The sequence below is a fragment of the Vicugna pacos genome, chromosome 16 (genome assembly GCF_048564905.1).
Source record: "Vicugna pacos chromosome 16, VicPac4, whole genome shotgun sequence".
NCBI lineage: Eukaryota > Metazoa > Chordata > Mammalia > Artiodactyla > Camelidae > Vicugna > Vicugna pacos.
The window spans coordinates 34,973,956-34,997,662 of NC_133002.1; the positions used below are offsets into that span (position 1 = coordinate 34,973,956).

General features: G+C 54.5%; 1 protein-coding gene across 13 annotated transcripts in view; it reads left to right on the top strand.

The window, feature by feature from the left end:
- The window catches only part of SRCIN1 (SRC kinase signaling inhibitor 1), a 69,824-nt gene extending 46,347 nt beyond the window's left edge, over positions 1-23,477 (top strand). For 8 of the 13 annotated variants that reach the window (XM_072938828.1, XM_072938829.1, XM_072938831.1 and 5 more), the window contains 10 exons: positions 729-904; positions 5,576-5,706; positions 5,811-5,958; positions 6,303-6,549; positions 6,993-7,227; positions 8,872-9,026; positions 9,330-9,482; positions 10,085-10,207; positions 14,009-14,155; positions 21,423-23,477. In XM_072938828.1, the coding sequence (XP_072794929.1) occupies positions 729-904; positions 5,576-5,706; positions 5,811-5,958; positions 6,303-6,549; positions 6,993-7,227; positions 8,872-9,026; positions 9,330-9,482; positions 10,085-10,207; positions 14,009-14,155; positions 21,423-21,557 (1,650 nt within the window). In that variant the 3' untranslated portion in view covers positions 21,558-23,477. Of the gene's footprint in view, positions 1-728; positions 905-5,575; positions 5,707-5,810; positions 5,959-6,302; positions 6,550-6,992; positions 7,228-8,871; positions 9,027-9,329; positions 9,483-10,084; positions 11,512-11,604; positions 11,676-12,559; positions 12,920-14,008; positions 14,156-21,422 lie in introns of those variants that run through there. The other 5 variants (XM_072938833.1, XM_072938838.1, XR_012059612.1 and 2 more) reach the window with 4 other exon arrangements.
- Positions 23,478-23,707: the final 230 nt, after the last annotated feature.

The following is a 23,707-nucleotide window of genomic DNA, read 5'->3' on the forward strand; positions in this document are numbered from 1 at the left end:
CAGTCTTCCGGAGCCTGCCCCGCCTGGCAGATGGTCCCACCAGTCAGGAGCCTGGCATCACTGTGCCCGCTCCTCGAGAGGGCCCCAGGGCCCATCAGGTGAGAATAATGAGCAGAGACAGGCTGGAGAAAGGGCAGAGAGTTGCCATCTGGGCAATGGGTAAGATCTCACCCACCCCCACCATCGCCCCAACTCGGACTTAGAAGTGGGTTCGAACGTTTAGTTTCCTGTCCCAGCCACGGAAACTCTTATCAAACCTCAATGCTTGAGTCCTTCATCGAAGCAACAGCCATGCGGCCGCAAGGTGGGCAAGGCCCTACGTAGGGCCACCCCTTGCCCCCTAGATACTTTTCTCCCGTTCTCCTACCTCTGGCTTTACCCAGAACATAACCTTGTCCTCCGCTCTTCACCATCTTACCCCTTCGCCGCAGCTAAAGGCTACAGCCATGCAGCCGCACCCTCAGCATGGCCCACCTTGGCACTCCTCCCTCCACTATCCCCAGGCTGTTCCCCTCCTGCCTCTATTCTTCCCCAGAACTTAGCTCTCGGCCTGTGCCCTCCACCAACCCACCCTTTCGTTGCTGCTCAGGCCACAGCCGAGTAGCCATATCTTCTGTGGAGCCCGCCCGGCGTCGGGCTGTCCTCTGCTCGCCTCCTCCCGGCCCGCTCCCTGCTGCGCGCCTCCTTTCCCTCCCACCCCCGTCCATCCGTCCATCTGCGTCCCGCAGCTACAGAACCTGGAGTCGTTGCGCGCGCTGCTGAAGGGCACGGAGGCGGAGCTGAGCATGCGCGTGTCGGAGGCGGCGCGGCGGCAGGAAGACCCGCTGCAGCGGCAGCGCACCCTGGTGGAGGAGGAGCGGCTGCGCTACCTCAACGACGAGGAGCTCATCACCCAGCAGCTCAAGTGAGGCCGGGCCCAGCTGCGGAGGGAGGGCTTGGGGTGCAGCTTGGGTTGCCCGAAGCCTGGTTCCCGGGGAGGCGCAGCTCCCTTCCTTCTGAATCACAGGTGACGATGGTCTGTTCTGAAGCCTGATTTCCTACTCCTCTGTGGCCTGATTTTTCTGTGACCCACAAACCTTTGACTATCTGGCACAATTCCTGTTTTCTTTTTTTCTGGCTTGATGCCTGCTTTTGCTATGGTCATGCTTCCTGATGGTCCACAGTCTGGCTCCCCTGTGGCCTGCAGCCTTACTCTCATGTGGTCAGCTGCCTGGTTTCACTCTGCCCTCTGCTTTCATTCTGGCTAGCGACTCCAGAGTAGAGTATTCAGGTAGAGTGTTCAGGTGTTGCTAGCTTGTTCAGCTTGGTGCTGACTGGCCGCAGTTGCCACCACTCCAGTTCTCTGATCTCTGAGACCAGAAATAGCCAAGGAAAACCCTCCTCCCATCCTAGTGCAGCTGAAACAGGGCTTTAGCTTTTTCAGAGGAATGAAGAATAGAGAACCACCCACCCCCAAATGCTTAGACACAGAAGGGTTAACAGAAGATGGTCCTCTGATCCAAATTTAGCAACTGGATGTCTGGCCAAGATTCGATTGTCTGGCACCATTAAAGGGAGGAGCTGCCTTAAGCTGTCCATCCACTGAGTGAGTGGCCCCAGCCCACTGCAGCCTTCCCTTGTCAGTCCCTGGGGTCTGAGACAGAGGCTCTGCTCCTCCCTCTGGTTTCCCTCTTGGTGGCCAAGGATACAAGAGACCTGAGGTCAAGCTCCAGCACTGTGAGGCTATACAATCAGGGCAGCGCCTGCCCTTCTACACGCTTCCGCATCCTCTGTGCCCAGTATTAAGAATTTTTGCAGTTCTTTCCAGAGAGTGTTTGAGTTCTGCTGGTCAACAATGTGAATCTGCTTAGAGGAGCCCAGCTTCCTCACTAAGTCATATTTGTCTGTACCTCTTGCAAGGGGTTCCTTGAGAAGGCCCCTGCTCCTTAGCCTTGGGCCCACAGCTTGGAGGTGCATGGGTATTTCAGTGAAGTACGGGACAAAGATTCACATGATGAAATAAGGGGCCATTGCACTTAGAAATCAGCTGGTGGCAGCCACCACATCACTCCAGGTGTGAAAACTGAGTGACAACTCCAGTTAGATCTCCAAGTAGACTGGCAGCTACCAGACCTCCTCACCCAGGGAATTCCATTAACCCAACTTTCCTGTCCTCTCTTTGCCCCTTTTCACTCAGCACAGAGGAGCTGGGTTGGAATTTTCAAAAGGAACTTTACTGAGACATGAAAGGAAAAGGAAAGGAAATATAAAAGTACAGAGGCAGAAAAGATGAAAGGCCATATTTATGCTGCTGTCATATGAGTGTCTGGTCCTTAGCTTCCTAGGGGTATCTGTTCTCCAGGAATACACAGACTTCCCACCTGCTGCCCTGTTCTGAAACCCATTGCTCAGTCGGCTTGCTTGAGAGAGCTTGAGGGCAAATATGTTGCTTCTGGCAGGATCCTCAATCTACTTTGAAGGGGATTCCTGCCTTTTTTGGGTGGGTCCTGGGCTGCACACCAGCCCTGAAGTGGTTTTGCCTTAGCCAGGATGGGCCCCCTACCTCAGCTCCCACAGCCTCCCCCAGCATTGGGTTGACCAGCAGGCCCGTCCTTACCCCTGTTCTGGCTATAGCCCCTGTATACTTGCTCTTGTTGTGCTACACTTTGCATCTTCCTTTTGCCCTGTCATCTTGCTGGAAGTTAAAGCTGATTCTGTGCTTCATTCGGCTTGTCTCACTCACCTGTCCTTCCAAGCACTTGAGCTCTGTCCAGATGTCACCCTTAGGGGCAGCCTCTGCTGACTGAGACCTTTTGATCTCTGGAGCCTAACTTGGCCTAACCAGGGCCAGCTTCGTAGGCATGTGACCTGTGTAATCACCCAGGGCTCCACATGTAAGGACCTATGCTTAGTTTAATGCTCTGCTGTTGCTGTCTTGAAATTCTCAATTTTTAAACTAGAGGCAAAATCTTCATTTCACATTAGGCTCCCCTAAATTGTATAGCTGGTTCTGTCCTCACAACTCCTTCAGGACTAAACCTGGGTCTGGAGAGCCCAACCACCTTCTGATCCCAATGTCTAAACTTGCGCTGATCTGATCCTGCCCAGGTTAGGAGCTCCAAAGCTTTGGTAGATTGCATGATCAGAAAATCGAGGTGTTAGCTGAGCCTAAGGGGGGCCTAATCCCTTCTGCCTGAGAGTTGCAGTGTCATCTCCTCCTAGAGGCTTACCTGAGTCTTCTTTTAAATGAGGGTCTCTTTGTCCTCAGAGTGATGTTTGGGAGTGACCATTTTACAAAGCTGGCCCACCCTGAGTCAGTCAGGTATTACCCACAGCAAAGGAGAGTTGTTCTTATCCGTGTGGCCGAGCAAGGGCTGGGCAGAGGAGTGGCAGGGGGACAGTGGATGGGTGTGAGGTGATGTTAGACCAGTGTGGGAGTGAGATGCAGCAGAAACCAATGGCTGAAGTCAGATATGAGTAGATCCTGCTTTGCCACAAAACAGTTGTATAATGTTGGACAAGTTACTTAATTTCCTTGAGCCTCCTGTTTTGTTTGTTATGTCAAAGCCTATTGTCTTTGTTAGGGTAGCTAATTAATTAGTTAGGATAGTTGTTATAACAAATTGGATAGTGGTTTAAAAGTAATTGACATACCTTTGAAACAGCATTGGTGGCTTAGCAGAATGGCCTTCCTCTGTGTAGTCATTCAGGGACCCAGGCTAACGGAGGTTTTGCCATCTTCAATATATGCCTTCCAAGATCATCCACAGGGTCATTGCTTTTCAAGCAACAAGAAGAGGAAAAGAACTTGGAGGAGCTTACACGGGAGGATTTTAGGGACCAGGACTGGAAGCAGTGTGTACTCCTTCCACTCAAATTCCATTGGCTAGATGTCAGATGTTAGAAGGACCACTTCTAACTGCAAGGGAAGCTGGGAAATGTAGTCTAGAGTCTGAACTACTGTTTGTCTGTGTGTAAACTGGAAAATAATGGTTCCCACTCACAGGATTTGTTGTGAGGATTAAATAAGGTCAAGAAAGTGAAGAGCTGACTGTGCACCTGGCATGCCGTAAGCACTTAGTCCAAGATAACTTTAACGGGTAGAGCTGACTCACAGGATTTTGTCCTTGGCTGCAATGTAGTCTGTCTTTTCACCCGCCAGTTGGATGAAGATGTATAAAGCATGCTGATAAGATTTGCTGATGACACAGAGCTTTGAGGGGGAGCAAATCTGTTGGATGGTAGAACTGAGATTCAAAAGTTCCTACCTGGATGGCTGAGCTGAAATCCAACAGATGGGATTTGACAGGAATGTATGTAAAGTCCTGCATGTGGGTCAGGGATGTCACTGACTCAAGTACAGAACTGAGATGACCTGCCTGGGCAGCAGTTTCTTCTTACACTTATTCATTCACTCCATAATTATTTCCCAGACATCTATTCTGCCCCAGGCACCATGCCAGGTGCTGGGAATCAGAGATGAGTTGGGAAGATATGATCTCTGCCTGCCTGGAGCTACGTAGCCCAGCGAACAGGGGCTCCAGGGGCTTGGGGGGCAGGAAGCAGACCCCCAACCCCAAGTGTAGGGAATGGGAGAGAGGGTCCTATTGAGAACTGAGGATGAATGGGAATTAGTCACGTGTGGAGGGGGTTGGTAAATGGAGTGTTCTAGGCAGAGGAAATGGTGTTATAAAGACCCAGGGAGAGCAGCGCATTCAAGGAAACTTCTGAGAAATTCTGGATGATTCTAAACAGAAGCAAGCCTGAGGAGGAGGACAGGGGATGTGGCTAGAGGGACAATAAGAGCAGCCCCCAGGCACTGGTCCCTTGTATTAGCTCATTTAATCCTCACAATGGCCCCAGGAAGGAGGAACTCTTACCATCCTCATTTTTTGGATGAAGAGTTTGAGGTCTGGAGAGGGTTGGTAACCTGCCCAAGATCTCTGCTGGGTGAGCAGAGCTGGGATTGAAATTTGGATCTGACTCTGGGGTCAAATTTTCAACTACTACCTTCCTGGCCTTTCTTGGCTGCATTGAAGGGTTTGGATTTTTAGCCTCAGACTGTCAGGATCCATTTTGGGTTCAACACAGCAGGTGGTGACTTGGTCTGATCTACATTTTAGAAAGATGTGGGGTTTTAAAATGATACAAGCTTAGCATAAACCATCTGAAAAATCTAAAGTAGCTTTTTCTTCAAGGAAAGAGGCTGAATGTCTAGATCATTTGAGAAAAGGTAGATGGATGTGGCAGTGCCACCTCCAAGGGGCATATGCAGCCATCTCCAGTTCTCTGAAAAGCTACCAGGTTCTCTGCTGCCTCCTTGGCGTAATGAGAATTGGAAGATGCCAGTTATAGGGAAGGAGATTTGGGCTGATATTGCTAAAGAACAGAACTTCAAAGAGGGGACCCAGGGCATGTCAGGGAGTGCTTCTGAAGTGTCATCTCTGAGGTCTGACTTTCTGGTTTCACTCAGGCATGTGGCCTGGTGGATGGCTTAATTTTGACCTGACCAGTGGCCTGATTTCTTTCCAGCTGCCCAATTTCAGGGAGCTGGGCTGGGGCCAGAGGATCTGAAAGGGTCTTTCTGTGGCTGCAGTGACCTGGAGAAGTCAGTGGAGAAGATCCAGAGGGATGTATCCCACAACCACCGACTGGTACCTGGGCCCGAACTGGAGGAGAAGGCGCTGGTGCTCAAGCAGCTCGGGGAGACGCTGACTGAGCTCAAGGGTGAGCCTGGGGGCCAGAGAGCGTGGCTCCCCTACTCCCACCCCAGGCACTGCACCCCCTCCTGCTGCTCATCCTCCCCAGCTCACTCCTTCCCCTCCCCTCAGCTCACTTCCCAGGCCTGCAGAGCAAGATGCGGGTAGTGCTGCGTGTGGAGGTGGAGGCAGTGAAGTTCCTGAAGGAGGAGCCACAGCGTCTGGATGGGCTACTCAAGCGCTGCCGTGGGGTCACAGACACGCTGGCCCAGATCCGAAGGTCATTCTATCTCTGACCTCTTCTCTCTGACCTCTGAACTCCGACCTCCCAGGGGGGCACACTGGGCCCAGATCCATAGATCAGCCTGACTTTTTATCCCAACTTCCCCCAAGGTCTCTAGTGTGCCGTCTGTATCTGCACCTTGCCTCTGACCTGTGACCCCTCGCATGTTGTAGGCTTGGCTCTCCCATAGGCTGGGTGCAGTCACTCCGCCCCAGGCCCTTCCATTTGTCCTGCAAGACCCCAGAGCCTTCCTCACACCCCACCTCCCTCAGGCCAGGCTCCCCTCCGTGGGGCCACCACCCTGCTGGCCTCACAGCTGCTCCCAACTCTCCCAACCCCAGGCAAGTGGACGAGGGTGTGTGGCCACCCCCCAGCAACCTCCTGAATCAGTCCCCCAAGAAGGTGACAGCTGAGACTGACTTCAACAAGAGCTTGGATTTCGAAATGCCACCCCCCAGCCCACCATTGAACCTCCACGAGCTGAGCGGGCCAGCTGAGGGAGCCCCTCCGACCCCCAAGGCGGGCAACCCCACGAAAGGCCTGGATGCTCCTGGCAAGAGAAGCGTGGACAAGGCTGTGTCTGTTGAGGTGCTGGGCCCGGGACGGGGAGGGGTCTGAGCTAGGCTCACATGTTCTTGCCGCTGTCTTAGGTTGGGAAGTGCTGATGTGCAGGTACTTTTTCCTGGGGAACAAGAAGCATATTGAGGGTGACATTAGTCTGGCTGAACAGAAAAGCAAATTATAAACCTGTGATAACTGAGGCCATGTGGTGTTAGCAGAAGAATAGATTATGTGCTCAATGAAACAGAATAGAATGTCTGAAGGAGGTCTAAGTTTTTCCAGGGAGTAGTTTATAATGACGATGGCATCCCCAACTCCCAGGGAAAGCTTGCAATACTCAAGGAGAAGCTAGAGTGTCCTCCAGGGACCAGACCAAATGGGAGGCTTCCTTTCCGTTCCTTGCATGTGTGGCTGAGGCAACAAAGGTCCAGGAGTCCTTTCAGTCCTGACTGTTGCCCCCTCCTCTCAAGGCTGCCGAGCGGGACTGGGAGGAGAAGCGGGCAGCCCTGACCCAGTACAGTGCCAAGGACATCAACCGGCTCCTGGAGGAGACACAGGCGGAGCTGCTGAAGGCCATCCCTGACCTGGACTGTGCGAGCAAGGCCCACCCGGGCCCAGCCCCCAGCCCTGACCACAAGCCCCCCAAGGTCCCCCACGGCCAGAAGGCGGCCCCCCGCACAGAGCCCAGTGGGAGAAGAGGCTCAGGTATGGGGGCAGGTGGGGGCTGACGAAGAGCCCAGAGGGAGAGTACCCACATCTGTGGGAGTTCTCTGGGTGATGGGGAAGGTACTTGGGAGTGAGAGTCTTTGTGGTCGGGCTGCCAGAGGAGGGAGGCGCTGGCCTGACCTTCAGCCATTAGGGGGAGACTCAGCAGGGTTGGGTAGCAATGGGCTCCATCCAGGGCTTTCTCCACTGCCCTGGCTGCTGCTGAGAGGACCACCCAGGGAGGAGGGGCAAGTCCAGGCAGAAGGTCATCCACCTGCACATTCTGACCGAGGATGTGCTGGGAGTGAGGCCGTGCCGAGACGGGCTGCCGCGCTGAGTAATACCAACACGCTTCCAGTGCTCCTGAGCCCGAGAGCTCCCAGGGGAGGCACAAATCCCGGAACCAGAAATGGCAATTGTCATTCATTCATTTATTTATTCCTGCCACGTGTATTTGTTAAGCACTTACTATGTGCTGGGTGCTGGGGATAAGGAGGTAAGACTGCTTGTTTTCAAGGAGCTTGTGGGTGAATAATACTAACATTTATGCTTGTCAAGCACTTATAGTGTGGCCAGAGCTGCTCCAAATGCTTTCTATTTATTAATCCTTATAATTTTGCAAAAAGCCCAGGAGGCAGAGACAGTGACTTTTCCCATTTTGCAGATGAATACACTCAGGCACAACATGGTTAAATAATCTATCCCAGGCCATACCAGGTGTGTAAGCCAGAAATAGGATGCGAGTGGTAGATGCAGCCGCGGAGGTGCTGTGCTGTCCGAGAGGAGGCCCTGGGAGGGCAGGAAGGGCCTCCCTTGGGAGGAGACTTTCCATTGGAGTCTTGCATTTCCCTGGCCAGTGAGGGCATTCCAGGGAGAGAGAGCAGCATGTACGAATGCCTGGAGGTGTGTGTTTGGTGTTACCCAGCAGGTGCAGGCCAGGGAGTAGCAAGTGGAAATGAAGCTGAAAGATTGGCAGGCACAGAGGGTGCTGGGCCAAGGCCAAGGAACTTGGACGTGGCTTGGGTTAATGGGTAACTACTGGGGGTCAAAAGTGGAGGAATGTCAGGTTTGAGTGATTTTTCTGCAGGTTGTCCAGGAAACAGTGCCTCCCTCCCCAGAAGAAATGGAGAGAGGGAGATCCTGGTGGGCTGGGTCAGACTCTTACAATAGTACTAAAACTGCTCTCTCTTGATGAAGAAAGGATGAAGATCTGAAGATCTGTGCCAGGGCAGGGCTGAGGGGTGGGCAGGCACGAGATGGATTAGAGCAGCAATTCTCAAAGTTGAATGTGCATGTGAAATCACCCAGTGATCAGCTAGAATGTGGATTCTGATTCAGCAGCTCTGGGTGGGGACTGAGCTTCTGCATTTCTAACAAGCTCCCGGGGGCTGCCAATGCTGTTGGTCCAAGGACCACTCTTTGAGTAGCAAGGGATGAGAGGTCTATAAGAGGTGTAACAGGGCCTGGGGCTAGATTGTGTTGGAAAGTAGGAGAGAAGGAGGAGGGGGCCCATGTCTTTTCCCCTGAGCTTTCCTCTCCCTTTCTCCCTGGAGGAGGAAGCAAATGTATCCGCTTGAAGTCAGATGTGGTACACAGACTCCAGGGTTACAGTACCCTGACCCCCAACCCCTTGGCTGCCCACAGATGAGCTGACAGTGCCCCGCTACCGCACGGAGAAGCCCTCCAAGTCGCCCCCGCCACCCCCTCCCCGCCGGAGCTTCCCCTCCTCCCACGGCCTGACCACCACGCGCACTGGAGAGGTTGTGGTCACCAGCAAGAAGGACTCTGCCTTCATCAAGGTACCACTCCCACCGTGGGTAGGGGATGAGGGGGTTGAGTTGGGGGGATGCCTGAGATGGCCTCTGGATATCCTCTAGTGTGGTCCCCTCTCTCAGAGGAAGTAGAAGAAAAGGAGGCTGGCCAGGGGTGACTCTACTTCTGGCTCAGGCTTCCTCCTCCTTCCATCCTGGCAGGGGACAGAGGAAGCAGCAGATGAGTTGCTGGGGCAGGTGGGAGATGGTCTGGAAGTGGTAGGGCCTAGGAGGTGAGCTGGTGCTGGAGGAGGGCAGAGCCTGGTCCTGATGGGGGCCGGGGCCTTGCAGAAGGCTGAGTCCGAGGAGCTGGAGGTACAGAAGCCCCAAGTGAAGCTGCGCCGGACCGTGTCAGAGGTCGCCCGCCCAGCCTCCACACCCCCCATCATGGCCTCTGCCATCAAGGACGAGGACGATGAGGACCGCATCATCGCAGAGCTGGAGGTGAGTCAGGGGCACACCCGGACCCCGAGTCACCAGCCGGCCCCACCCTTTTCCCTGCCAAGCAGGCCCCAGGGCGAGGTGCCCAGACTAGGACAGGGGGATGGACTCTCGGTTCTCCGCTGAGGCGGGTTCAGAATCCCATCCTTCTTGCCTCAGTTTCTTCTCCACTGGAAAGTGGGGGAGGGGATCTAAAGTCCTTCCTTGCATGTGTGAGTTTTTTTATTGTAGTCTCTGAGACTCCCCAACTGCCCTCACGCCCCCTGTGCTCTGAGACCCCCATCCCCAAGTGTTCTGAGAACCGAAGCTCTAACACCCTCCTATCCGTGTGCCTTGAGCCCCTCCCAGTGCTGTAAGTCACCCAGACTCTGGTGTTCTCAGCACCCCTCCCCGAGAGGCTGGGGACCTGGACCACCAGGGCTTCTGGGAGGAGACAAAATGCAGGGCAGAGTGGCTGGTGGCCATGGTGAGGGGCAAAGGAATGAGACTGGGGTCCCAGTGCCAGCCCAGGCCACCCCTTCCCATGGGTGCCTGGGCCAGAGCCCAGTACCCCCTTTCTCCCTGCGTCTCCTCCTCCAAACCTGCCCCCACCTTCTGCTCCCCAGGTGTTTGAGAGAAGCTCAATGTCTCCCCTCCCCCCCACGCCCCGCCGCCAGCCGATCCCCACCTTGCTGTCCCCCCAGGACCCGGGGCCCCCTGGGGGCTCTGCCCTGGGCCTCACATGGAAGGTAACGGGCTGCCCCCCACCTCTCACAGCGCTGTCTCTGCCTGTGCCTCCACAGCTTCCTCTCCTCACTTCTCACGCTAACCCAACCCGCTAGAAGGCCAGTCACATCCCTGAGTCCCACCCCTGCCACAGCCTCACCCACGGGGACTCGCCCCCTCCCCCGCTCCCAGGACAGGTGCTTAACCCGTCCTTCCCTCTCAGAGACTCCAGCAGCCTGGTATCTGGTAGCCCCTTGGGTCTGCATTTCCTTACCAGCTTGATTCTGAGTCTGCCCCATGGTGGCCTGGGTATTTTGTTCAGATCTGCAGCCAGAGTTTAGGTCTGGCCTGAAGCCCAGGTATTGTCTTGGTCCAAGATTGGCGTTTGGATCTTACTCACTGCATGACTTTAGGCCCAACTCAAAATCTGACTTTGTCCTGAGTCCTTGCCTGGTCCCTGCCCCCACGGTCCCTTACCCTGCTGCCTGTGCCAGGTGGGGGCTGTTTCTCCTGCTAGAATCTATGCCTTGCACTGAGGGCCAGGACATCCAGAAAGGAGGAAGGCTCATTTATAGCCTCCCTCGGCCCCATGGCCCCATCAAAGAGTTTGGGATGGAAGAGACCCATGCCCTTCCTTGGCTGCTGGTTCTGTCTTTCAGTATTGGGAAGTTCTTCCTTCTCTCTAACTTCAGTCCTTGCTGCTGTCTTGCTGCACTTATTTCCTTTTTATTCTTTCCTGGGAATTTGGGGGTGACCTGCTGTCTGCACCCCAGGGGACTGTGCTTGGGGAGGGGGAATTGAGGGGTGGTGGTCTGGGAATCTCTCCCTCTGCTCAGTCAGGTTAGAGCAGGACGGCCTCTGCTCTGGGGAGGGGAGCCTCCCCTGCATGTACATGCTCACCTGCCTCATCTGGTTCTCTTGGCCCACAGTGGGTTCCATGCTTGTCGCCACCTGATTTCTAGCCTGGCTTGAGGCTTAGTGGTGCTTTGGCTCCCTGGCGGGGGGAGCAGACAAGCACCAAATGAGTGGACAGTGCTGTCTGCTGGGCAGAGGATGGGCAAAGAGCAGTCCTAGGAGCTGTCTGGGGATGAACATATGGAAGGGCTGTCCCCAGGCTGCTGTGCCCTCAGCACCTTGGCCCGCTGCACCCATCCCCTGCCCCTTTCTGGCCCTGGGAGCCAATCCTGAAGGGGTCCAGTGAACAAAGCCCCTCCGCTGGCCCTTTGGGCTGGTTGACCCTCTGCATCCTGAGGCGCCATCGGGCAGTGGAGCCGGGCAGGCATGGGTCGCCCTCTCTGCCTTCCTAGTCTGCACCTCCCACCTCCAGGTAAGCAGGTGGCAAGGCTGGGGGGGTTGCCTTGGGAGGGGGGTTCTGGGGGTCCTTGCTGCCCCCCATGCATCTCCCCATGGCTCTGTTTAGTGGAAAGAGCACTGGACTTGGAGTCAGACTGCCTGGGTTCAAATCCTGGCTCTGCCACTAGCTAGCTGTGGGTAAGTGACCTTGGGTAAATTACATGACCCCCCCACCTCAGTTTCCTCATCTGTAAAGTGATAAGAGTAGTAACCATTTCTCGGGGTTCAGTAAGGGTTGAAGATGAAGACGTATATGGCAGTTCCTGGTATAAAACTCTTCTCAGAATTAGATCAGAATTCACTCAAGTTGGTGGTGGCTGATTGGGAGCCTCTCTCTGTGCCCCGACCCGAGCCAGCGCCAGGGACACTCACACAGACGCAGGCGCTCCAGCTTAGCCTGAGTCTGTGTGCAGCAGACGGACTTGGCCGAGCCCCTCTTGTCGTAGCTGTGAAGCCCTTGGAGAAAGCTCCTAAAGTAGGGGGTGGGGGCCAGGAGTCTCTGACCTAAGAAGAGGCTGACATTCCCACCCTCAGAGGCCAACACCTGGTTTCCACCCACACAGGGCTGCCGGTCTTGGACTTTCAGTTCAATTCAACAAATAGTGAATATCTGTCGAGCACTTATGATATGTCAGGCACTGTTCCAAGCACATGCCCGCATGAGCTCACTTCAGTCTCCACCAGCCTTACGTTACTGCCCTATTGCACAGATGGGCAAACTCATGGCAGTAACCGTGATACCTGCTCCCAGAGTTTAAAGGGTGATGAGAAGTAAACATATATCTGTGCTTCCAGGTTAACTGGCGTCTTTGCCAGAAAGTGAGGTGTGGTGGAAAGAGGCCTGAGTTCTAGACCCCGCTTTGCCTCTAACTTGCTGGTTAAACGCAGTCAGGACCCTCCCTGTCTCAGTTTCCCCATCTATGAAAGGAAAGGGCTGGGCTCACCCACGTCTAGCCCCCATCCCAGCTCGGGTGTTTTGGTTGCAGGGATCACACCTTCCCTCATCTCTCTTCTCTCCCCAGGTTCCCCCGGGCCCCCGGCCCTTCTGCATCCCCCGGATCATCTTGACAGAGTGTGCCCCCAACCCTCCCTCCCCACCAGAGGCCAGGCTTGAGGAACCTGGTCCCAGGACGACCCCCATCCCACGACCCCGGACCCTGGGTGGCAGCAGGAAGGGCTGGGATAATCCACGGGCCCAGCCAGGGGTAGTGGCTGAGGCTTCCCAGCCCAGAAACAGCTTGAGGATGGAGAAGGAAGGGGTGGCTCTGAAGAGACTAGGGACAGGGGGCTGCAGCCCAGAGGAGGGAGAAGCTGGGGTCCCCTGTCCTCGGGGGCCAGCCCTGAAGAGGACCCAGGAGCCCTCCCCTGCTGAGAGCCATCCAGAGGAGACCCTCAAGGACTCTGGACACAATCAGCCCCGCAGTGGGGAGCGGAAGGGTCCGCGTGCTGCTGGCCTGGGCTGCACAGTGCATGGTGCCACCGCTCAGCGGATGGACAGTCTGGAGGAGACGCTCCAGGAGCTGGAAGCCACCCTCAGCCAGATGGGCATGGCCCCTGCCATGGGGCCCCCTGGCAGCCCCCCAACCCCACCCCCTGGCCCTCAGGTGTTTGCCTCCTGCCCCGTCCTATCCTCTTGTCTTCATGCTCCAGTCTCTTGGTCTTCAGAGCCGGGGGGAGTGGGGGGCTGCAGGAGCACTGCGCCAGCCCCCTCCTCCTCCCACTGGCCTTCTCTCAGTTCCCACCACCCTTCCAGGAGACTGGTACCAGGCGGGGTTTGCAGGCAGAGCCCTGGGAAGGCTGGGAAGCTGGCCTGCCCAAGGATCAGCCTAACCAGCCCTGATGGGGACCGGGGTCCCTCCCCTCTGCTCTGTATCTGTAAACCAACAAATAAAATTCTTTCCCCCATTTCCGCCCCTGCACTCCCCTCATCCTCTCCTGTCTGACTCTGTCTCTGTTGTTTCTCTGCCTGCGCCTCTGGATCCCCAGAGCCCTCTGGGAAGGCCTGGTCCCTGGGGTGGTTCAAGGGGGCTGGACTTGTCTATCTCTAGGGGGACTTGGCCCGCATCCTCCAATAGGAGGAAGATGCGGGCCTGGGGCTGCCATTCCTACTTTGCCATTATAAAGACCCCTCCCCCAAATCTCGGGCATGTTCTATCCGGCCCAGGATGGTGCCCCTGGCCAGGAGTGGGAGTGGTGCCAGGGACCCTCACTTTTAAAGTGATTCCCATAAAAGGGCACCAGCTGCCCCTAGGCTACTCCAGGAAACCACCAAAGAGTGCTCACTCAGCTGTTGGGAACTTGGCTGGAGGCCCCCAGCCCCTCTCCTGCAGGGAGGCCTTAAATGTGGAATGGGCCTGAGTCCTGGGCCGGGACGTGGACCAGGGAGGGCTCTCCAGGTCTCAGAGGGCCCACTGTCCTAGGGTGCCCGTCTGATCCCACCTCCAACCCCAACCCTGTTCCTCTTCCTGCAGAGTGGCGGTGGTAGTGTGCCACCCATGAAGGTGGTGACTCCAGGGGCCTCTCGGCTGAAGGCGGCCCAGGGCCAGGCTGGCAGCCCCGACAAAGGCAAACATGGCAAGCAGAGGGCAGAGTACATGAGGATCCAGGCCCAGCAGCAGGTAAGCCTGGGTGCCACGGGGGCGGGGCCTTAGCAGACCCACACCCCTTCCCACTGGCAGTGCTGTGTGCTGGGCATCTCTTGCCAGTTTGTATGCCTGTGACGACCTTCCTGCTGGCTGCCCAGAAGTCCTTCCTGCCAGGACTGCCCCACCAGTCCCTTGAACCATCTCCTCTCCCCAACTCATGTAGAACCTAGTTCTAGACCAGATCGCTCCCCTCTCCAAAGGCCCCTCACTCAGGGCCTGAGAGGACCGTCTCCCCAGCCACTCCTGGAGGAGGCAGAGTGAGCAGACTCCTGTCTCACCAGCCCCAGTGCCTGGGCCCTTCTAAGGCCACCTGCCCCCAGGGTGTGGGAAGGGCCTCTATGCCTCATCTTCCTGCCGCTCCCCTTCCCTCTGCTTCCTGCGCTCTGCTCCCAGGTCGGCCTGCTCTTTGGGCCCCCTCTCTCATCTCAGCTCTTAGGCCATCTCCTGGCTGAGGGAGAAACCAATTTTGCATCTGCTTTTCAGTCTTGCATTTGGGTTGCAATGGGGTCCCTGCTGACATGAATGGGGAGGGGGAGAAGGGGGAGAAGTACTTTGGGTCCAGGAGTGGTGGGGGTGCTGCACCTTCTTTCAGATTTAATGAGGGAGCTGGGCCTCACCCATGGGTGTTTGTGCCCCGTGGCCCACCTGTGGCCCCGTCAGAAGATGCAGGGTGCCTGCTGTCTCATTTCAAGGAAGATTCCAGTCACCTTCCTAGGCAGGCATGAGCAGCAGTAGAAGGTGAAAGGTCTTTTTAAATTTGTCTGTGAACTGCTTCCACTGAGCCCACCTGCAGACTCATGAATACCTTGTTCATCCCCTGGCGAAGACACAAACTTTTCATGCTTTTAATAGCGCTGTAAAGGCTCTCAATCTGGGCAAACTAGGGTTGGAATTCTGCCTCCAACACTGGGTAGCTCTTGAATTTTGGTTAATTAACTTTCTCAAGCCAGTGTTTCTCAAACTGCAGCCTACGACCTGTTGGTTGTTGTAAAATCAATTTAATGTTCACAACAACATGTGAAATAGAATAGAAAATGTTGGAGTTGAACATACGTTTTAAGAATTAAACTTTTGTTTTACTTCTAAATTAAAAAAAAAAAAAGATACAGGGTGGTCCTTGGGCCTAGATGTTGAGAGAAAGCTTTAGTGCACTCGTCTGGTTCAGTAAATATTTCCAAGCAGCTCCTATATGCCAGGCCCATTCTGAGTGCTGCGTGGGAGTAGGGGCCATGAAATACCCAGAATATGTGACTTGAAGAAGGTTTTAGGCTCAGAGGCAGGCAGGTGGTTAGAGATGGGCAAGTCCAGCCACCTCCTGTACAGATGAGGAGACAACTAGGAGAAGAAAAGGGACTTCCCAAGGGCCCACAGCAAGGTGGCATCAGAGCCAGGACTGGGACCCAGGAATCCCAAAGCCTCCCACCACATGGCCCTGTGACAGCCTGGGCCTTGCCTGTTGCTTCTCTGGAGAGTCCAGTGGAGGCACGCCAGCCAGGCTGCTCACCAGCTCCCTACTGGCCCACCGTCTTCCTCATGGGTCCCCAGGCGCTCCCTGCCTATACCACTGCCAGCTCTTTTTCCTGCCACCACCAAGGGTGAGTTCCCCTCATCCTGTCCAGGCTGATCCCTCCTTCGTGTCCAGGATGGTAGCTGACCTCCGTGGGGTGTTCACTGGTGCTAGACACACACATCATCTGATTGCATGCTCATCACTCTGAGGAAGGTTTTTATTATCCCCATTTGACAGATGGGGAAACTGAGGCTTTACCTAGGGTCACGCGGCTGGCAGGTGGTGGAGCATGATTCAAGTCTGGACTATCTGACAGCCCTCCCCAAATTTGCTTCGGCCTCTTTGGCGACCCCTCCCTCCTCTGTAATTGTGCTGTACCATCTCTCCCGGTGACTCTCCGCTCCCCCAGAGCCCGGCTCCTCTGCCTGTTGCTCTCTCTCCTGCCCCTCCAGTCACCTTCATCACCTGCCTGCAGGCCTTCTGCATTCGTTCCTCGGCTCCCTGCTGCCTCCCACTTCCCTCTGGCTCACCGCTGGGCTTGGCTATGTCTCCGGTGGCCTCCAAATGGCCTCTTCCCACAGCGCTCTGGCCACCTCTCTGCAGTGTGTTGGGCATATACCCCACCCCTCTGCACACACTGGGGAGTCTGTAACCCTCCGCTCCTTGGCATCTTCTCCTCCTTGGTCGGTCCCCACCGACCCTCCTGACTTCTTTCTGGCCGACTCTCTCCTGCCTGCCTCTTCCCTCTGTGCCCAGCTTCCCCTCTTTGCTCCTCATGCCACACGCTCCTCTCCTTGGGCACCAGGCACCATCTGTCCCTGCCCAAGTCTCTGTTCTGAGCTCAAGCCTGCTCCAGCTGCTTTCCCCTCAGGAAGGTCACCCACCAGGGGAATCCACCCACGTCTCCTGAGCTCCCCTCCCTCACCGCCCCCAGGTACCTGGTGGTTCTCTCTTCCCACACGACCACTGCTGGTCTGGCTGTATCGCTCTCACTTTCATTCCTGATAACCTTTCTTTAAAAAAGCATCCTCTCACTAATGAAGCATTACATGTTCCCTGTGGAACTGTTTTAAAGTAAAGGAACGTGATAAAGGGGCAGGGGCAGAAAAAATCATCTTCTGCCTCACTTCCCCAGTGCGTGCCCTTCTAAGGCCTCCCTGTGACTTCTGTGACCTCTAACCTATCTTCCGAGACCTGCGGGGTGGGGAGGCCTGTTTGTAAAATGCAGATTTGACTGTATCACTCCCCTAGCTTAGAACCCATGCCCTCCAGCCCCTGCCAGATAAGAAAATCAACACTCTTCCCCAGGCTGTTAGCACTTCGTGACCAGCCTCGCCCCTCTCTGCCCAGTTCTCCCTGCCCCTTCCCCAGCCCCTCCATTTCTTCCAAATGCCCCGAATCACCTGGTCCTCAGGCTGGGACACTGCTCCATCCCAGCTCAGTCTGTGACCTTGGTCAAAGTCCTCTTTCTCCTGCAGGCTCTTCCCTCATCTGTACAATGGGGCTTCTGAGCCCACATAATACCAGGTGTGGAAAAGTGCTCTCCAAAGGGAAGGAGTCACCCCTGTGCTTGGTTGCACCGCATCTTGTCAGGGCAGGGGCTGAGCGGAGGCCTCCCCCTCATCCTGAGGTTCTAACACCGGGGGCTGGAAGCTGCCTTGTCAGTGATGAGGGGGAAGGGAGTAGAAGTGCCGGGACCAAAGACACAGAAATTGGGGTGGGGAGTGGAGAAAGCTCTGAGATGGGGTGCAGCAGTGCTCGATACTACAGAGAAATCAGAGGAAATGATTGAGGAAAAGCCCTTTGATGGGAGCCAGATTCCCAGGGTGCAAGGACCAAAGAGATTGATGCAGGCATGAAACTGGACACCCCCTCTTCCACTCAGGCTAAGAAATCTGCGGAACACTTAGTGTATCTCCTCAGTGAAGAGACTGTAGTGAAGGGAACAAACAGGAGGGTTGAGGCACCCAGTGAAGGACCGGTGAGAGCAGGAAGCTGGGCCTCCTGGAGGGGCGTGTGGACATAGAGTTTGGGGAGCCCCGTGAGAAGTGGACCACAGGAGCTGTAGTCATGGAGGGCACAGTCCCTGCCTGCCACATGTCACCAAGTGGGGAGAGAGTAGGGAAGAAACTTTAGCCTCTCTCTTTCCACCCTGCCATAATCCCATTGGCCGAACCCAACCAGAAGCCAGAGCATGGTGGGGGCAACCAACCAGGGTGCAGAGCAGGGCAGAAATTGAATCTGGGAGGACGCTTTTCTGTACCAGTCATGCATATCTTATTCAATCCTCATAACAACTCTATTTTTTTTTTTTTTGGAGGTACTGGGGATTGAACCCAGGACCTCATGCATGCTAAGCATGCACTCTACTGATGAGCTATACCCACCCCCCACAGCTTTATATGTGTAAAAAGTTGTTACGAGAATTAAATCTGATATGTGCATAATCCACTTTGTCACTTCTCCACCCCTACAGCACCTAGAACAGTGCTTGGCACACATAGGCACTCAGGAAATAGTTGTTGGGCAGGTGAGTGAATGAATGAGTTTGCCACTGATCAGGCCCAATCCGGATGGAAATAGACAATACAGACTTGAAATGTTAATACAATAATGATAATGATAATAATAATAGTAGTGGTAGTAGCTACCATGTTATTGCCTGCATCCCGAGTGCAGACACCGTGATGCATGCTCTGTGTGCATCGTCTCATGTGATTCTGATGCTGCAGTGGCTGTTATCCCTGCTTTGCGGGTGAGGACATGAAGACCCAGAGAGATACCTGCCTAAGGTCACACGGTTAGGAAGTGGCAGAGCTGAGACTTAAACCCAGGTTTGCCGGATACAAATTCTGCTGTCCTAATGCTGGATTCTACTGCTTGGCCAGGAGGCATAATCCCGTGGGGGCCACCAAGCCTTGGGGAGATAGCCCGAGTGATGGGATTACTGTTAACTGGAGCATTAGGGGAACAATGTTGGGCCTTACCTGTAGCAGTTGGAATGCTTTCAGCTGCAAATAACAGAAACTCCAATTCAAAATGGCTTAACCACTATACTTCAATTAAAAAACAAAAGCAAACACAAAACCTATATTTCAACTAAAAAATAAAAATTTAAAAATTGTTTAAATGGCTTAAACAACAAGGAAAGTTATTATCTAACAAAACAGAAAGCAGGGAGGACCCAGGGTTGGGGAAATTCAACAGCTCAAGGACATCAGTACCTGGGTTCCTTCCAGATTGTGGTTCTGTTGGCCTATCGTCCCCCAGAGGACGGCTGCCTTCATTCCAGGGGTCCTAGGCACATAGATCCTTTTAGAAGCAGAAGAACCTTTCCCAAAAGCCCCCAACTGATCTCCCTTCTCTTCTCATTGCCTGTCCCTAAATCAGCCACTGGCAAGGAGAAGGGAACTGCTCAAATTGCCATGGACTTTATCAGGACCCATCCCCTTCCGGCTGGGGCAAGCCCCACCTCTTCTGACAGCCTGCTGCCTGACTGAGGCAAATAACAAGGAGAAAGGCATGTGGGCAGGGGGAGGCGGCACTGGGAATAGCTCTGGAGGAGGCACCAGTCTCCCTTAACTGAATAGCCGTGAGGTCTCCGCCTTGCCACAAAGGTGACAAAGCTCTGTTTCTCTGGATGTAATTGGGAGCAGCAGGAGAGAACTGGCTGGTGACATGAATGACAGGAACCTTCAGAGACAGCAGCTGGGGCAGCTGAGAACTCTGAGCAGCACAGGATAGGGTCAGGGGGCACAGCTGGACATGCTCCCTTGGCTTCAGGACAGTGGGTTTTGGATGTTGCCACGGCCAGTCTCCTAGGAGGGAAGACAGCCCGAGAGGACTTTACAAGACAAATGCTCACAGAACAAGCATAAGAGGTCTCCACGGAGAAGGGGTGGGGGGCGTCCATGTAAGCCAGTGAACGCTGCTGCTCACTGATGTTTAAAGGTCCTGCATGGGCTGGGAGAAGGGGGACATCACCTGGGTGAGGACACGTCACTTGAGTGGATATGGGAGTCAGGTGGCAGCACAAGCCGGAGCCGGTGTTCCAATGACCAAACTCAGAAAAGGCCAGGCTCGTGACAAGGCTAAAGGAAAGGAACAGAAAAAGCTTTTAACTAGAAAGGCGAACAGAGAACAAAGAGGACAACCAGAGGGGAAGCAATGGCTGGCTTGGGACCTGAAGATGGGATGTGCTCCCTCCCACCTGGCTTTGGGGGAAAGAAATTTAAATGAGAAATGATGGGAGGGGAGGGGCGGGACTGGAGCCCAGAGTAAGTGACACGGACATAAGAGAGCTCTTGGTTGTCTTTAAATGAGTCTGTCTCCAGGTCCAGATACTGGGACCTGGCGAACACAGGCCATGCCTGGCACATGTCACTCGGCAAAGGGCTGAGTGGTTGGAGGGATCTGAGGCTGCGGGCCTGGAACCCCCCCCCCCCCGAGTAAGGAGGGTTGGCCACAATCAAAATGAGAGGAGTCAGAGGACCAAACAGGGCACTCTTGCCTGGATTTTCATAAAGGGGAAAAATGCAGACTGCAGACGTCAGTGTGGCCAGCAAACCCCACATGGATCTCTGTGCACGTGTGGAAGGGGGAATGTGATCAGCAACCTCGGGGGGTTCGCTGTCAGCCAGTCAGGTGCCTGCGGTTCCCTCCATTCCCTTCCAGGCTGCGGGAGGCTCCGGCTGGCTTTCCTCCTGCCAGGAGGATGCCCAGCAGCTGGGCAAAGATGTAGGTTGGCAGGAAATGCAGTGACCCCACCCGGACCTAACCTGCGGGAGGTCTCTGGCGGTGTGCTACAGCCCTCTGCTTCCCATCCTCGTGCCTTCTGTCTTTTTTTTTTTTTTATCAGGGTGATTAGATTATCACACTAGTAGCTAAGCAAGGTCAGGAGGGACAGTGGATACAGCTACAGGGAGGAAACTCCGTCTGTGTTGCCCTGACCCAGTGCATGGCGAAGTTGACTCGGCAGCAGGATCACCTGCGGCACCTGCCTAAAATGCAGATTCTGGAGCCCACACCAGAGGTGGATTCTGGGGTGGGGCCCGGGAATCTGCATTTGTGACTAGTCATCCCCTTGAAGTGATGCAGATGGCTCCGGAACCATACCACACCTCCGGGACCAGTGTAGATGCAGGGGATCTGCTAAAGGTGGGGAGGGGCACGACTGATTACAACTGTCAGAGGTCACCACTGAGCGCAGGACGCATCATGAAGGAGTGACCTCCCATTCCCCACAGGGCACAGCTCAAAGCTGGAGGAACACCTGTGGGCTGCTGAGCCCACCTCCTCCCAGCCTGGCCTGCTCCCCTTCCACTTCCCCATTGGCCACTAATATGGCACTTCTTCCTTCCCTCCCCTGTCCTCCCCGACACGCCATCCCCACCTGGTCCTGGTTCCCGTCCTGGTCCTGGGCTGCCCTCCCTTGTGCTTCTCTGGTCTCTCTTCTGCCTTCTGTCCTTCCTATAGTAACCATGGACCTACCCTCCCATCCTGGTTCCCAGGCCCTTTGGGCCAACCCTGTGCCTCCCTTTCCACCCCTACTGTGGTCCCCACCTTCCCTGTCTCAGGGTACCACTCTCAAGATGCTCCTCTGGTTTCTACCCTTTGCAGTTAATTTTCTCTTGGATTCATGGAAGGTTTTCATTTTTAAACCTTTAACTGGGGGCCAGCACGAAGGCTTCCCTTCCTCTCTCTGACCCCTGATCCTTGTTTTTGTTCCAGGCCACTAAACCATCTAAAGAGATGAGCGGGTCGAATGAGACCTCAAGCCCAGTCTCAGAAAAGCCCTCGGCTTCCAGAACATCCATCCCTGTATTGACTTCCTTTGGGGCGAGGAATTCTTCCATCTCCTTCTAGAAGCCCCCTTATACCTCCACACCAGCCTGCCATTGTCCCTCATCCCCGCCATTTCTCTCTCTCCTTTCTTCCCTTCATTTCCACTCTACCCCCACGCCACTCTCCAGACCCTCCAAAGGGTTTGCCACAGATGTGGCCCTCCCCAGCACTCTTTTCCCATTTCCTGTTGGTGTTTTGGGTTTTCTTTTTAATGATTTACTTTTAATTATCTTTTTTTTTTTTAAGCAAACCAGTAAAACTAGAAACCAAAACACACCACTTTCCTTTGACTTCCTGTTCCAAAATGGCGTACTTCCTGTCATTGTCCCTCCTTTTTCTCTTTCCCCACTCTCCCTCCCAAGTCCATCCTGAAGTTCCTGCACCCTGCCCTCCCTTCCCGCCTTTCCCTCAAACTTTCCAAGAATACTTCAAACAAACTCTGAGCCACGGAGACTTGGAGCAGCGAGACACCCCCTCTCCCCTTCCTCGGAAACCTTCCTGGAGGAAAACGTGGACATGGGACCAACCCCAATATCAGGCTGGAAAATGGGATGTAGGGAGACTTTGGTCCTGGAGCCACCCCACCTGTCCAACCTCAGGATGTGACTGAACGCTGCTGCTTCTCTGCTCCCGTCCACGCATCACGCATGCCCTAGTGGGCCTGGAGTCCAGATGGACGGGCTGGAGAGGGAGGTCAGGGTTGAAGGGGCCTTGGGTGGTGTGAGGCTGTGTGTCCTTAGAGAGGAGCTGGCTTCCTGGGACCACTTTCCTGTGGTGAGGAGCTGCCTGCCCTGTGCCGATCTAAGGAAGGGGCACCTTTGGACTGCTGGCTGTGGACGGTGGGTTGAGCAGACAGCCTGACACCGGGGACACTGCCTTGGGAGAGGGCAGCCCCGAGGAGGGGTATTTGATACTTTTAGTTTCCTAATTGAGCACTTTAAATGACATTAACTTATTTAATGGGGGTGGGGTGGGCAAGGATGAAAGGCCTAGCAAATTAGATTTTGAGGCCTGGAGGGTGGGAAGGGTCTGGTTGTAAGGGATGTGGGGGGAATAGAGAGGAGTTTGACGGCAGGCAATGAAGACAGCTCTGACCCTACAAGTGGGATGACTTTCAAACATCCCCCTTGAGATTTGAGGGTTTTCAGGGAAGAGATGAGATGTGGTTTTTATATGGGGAGCTGGTGACCCCTGGTGAGATCCTTGAGGGTCCCTGAGGCCTGACCAGCCAGCCAATGACCCCAGCCCCTGGATACCCACCTTGCAGAGGCTGTGGGCAGTGAGGCTTTTGGTGGGGTCCTGAGAAGGGGAGGGAAAGACAAACTTTGTCTCTCGGCACCCCGTCCCCTCACACAGTGAGGGGCCAACAGGGAGATTATGTGGGTGGAGGAGGAGGAAGAGGATGGAGTGGGGTCCCCAGGGAGCAGGATTCCTATTTGTAGCACAAAATTGGATAAGCACAGGGGAAGGTGGCCGGGATTAGTCTCCCCAGGTAAGCACAGAGAGAAGGAACCATTGAAGGGGGAGAACCTCCTAGGTCCTGGGGCCTGGCGCTTGGGGAGAGCCAGCGGGAGCTGTTGAGGGTTGGGGAGGGAGGGGAAACCGGGTTGTGTTTCTTCATTTCTTTCTTTTTTTGTGGTTGTTTTTGTTGGTTCATCCTTGTTTTCTAGCTTTGGGTCATTTTTGTACAAAGGCAAGCAAGCCTTTTTGAAAAACAACAAAAGAAGAGGAAAAAAAAATCCCTCCTGAAAAAAAAAAAACCTGGAAAATAGAAGAAAAAAAAAAAGGACCTCATAAATGATGCAATTACTTTTAATTGCAGGCAACTCTTTACATTTAAGTGAAGTGTCTTAACATTTTATATTGTTTTAAAAATATATTTACATATTATATATATAATATACGTAATATAAATATATATAAATATTTAAAAAAGAAAAAAAAAAAAGGAACCACAGCACTCTCTCCCTGGCCGCTGTTTGGGCGGGGGAGGGGGCTGGAGGGTGGGCACATCGGCCTGGCTTCTGTGGTCCAGTGAAACGGTTTGGTTTGATTCGGCTGTACAGAGACCCCCTGACTGGGGAGGGGAGGGGGGAGTGGTGCCCCCTCCTCCCTCCACTCCATTACTCTTTGCTTGCTACTTTTCCCTTGCCCCTACCTCCCATCCTCAG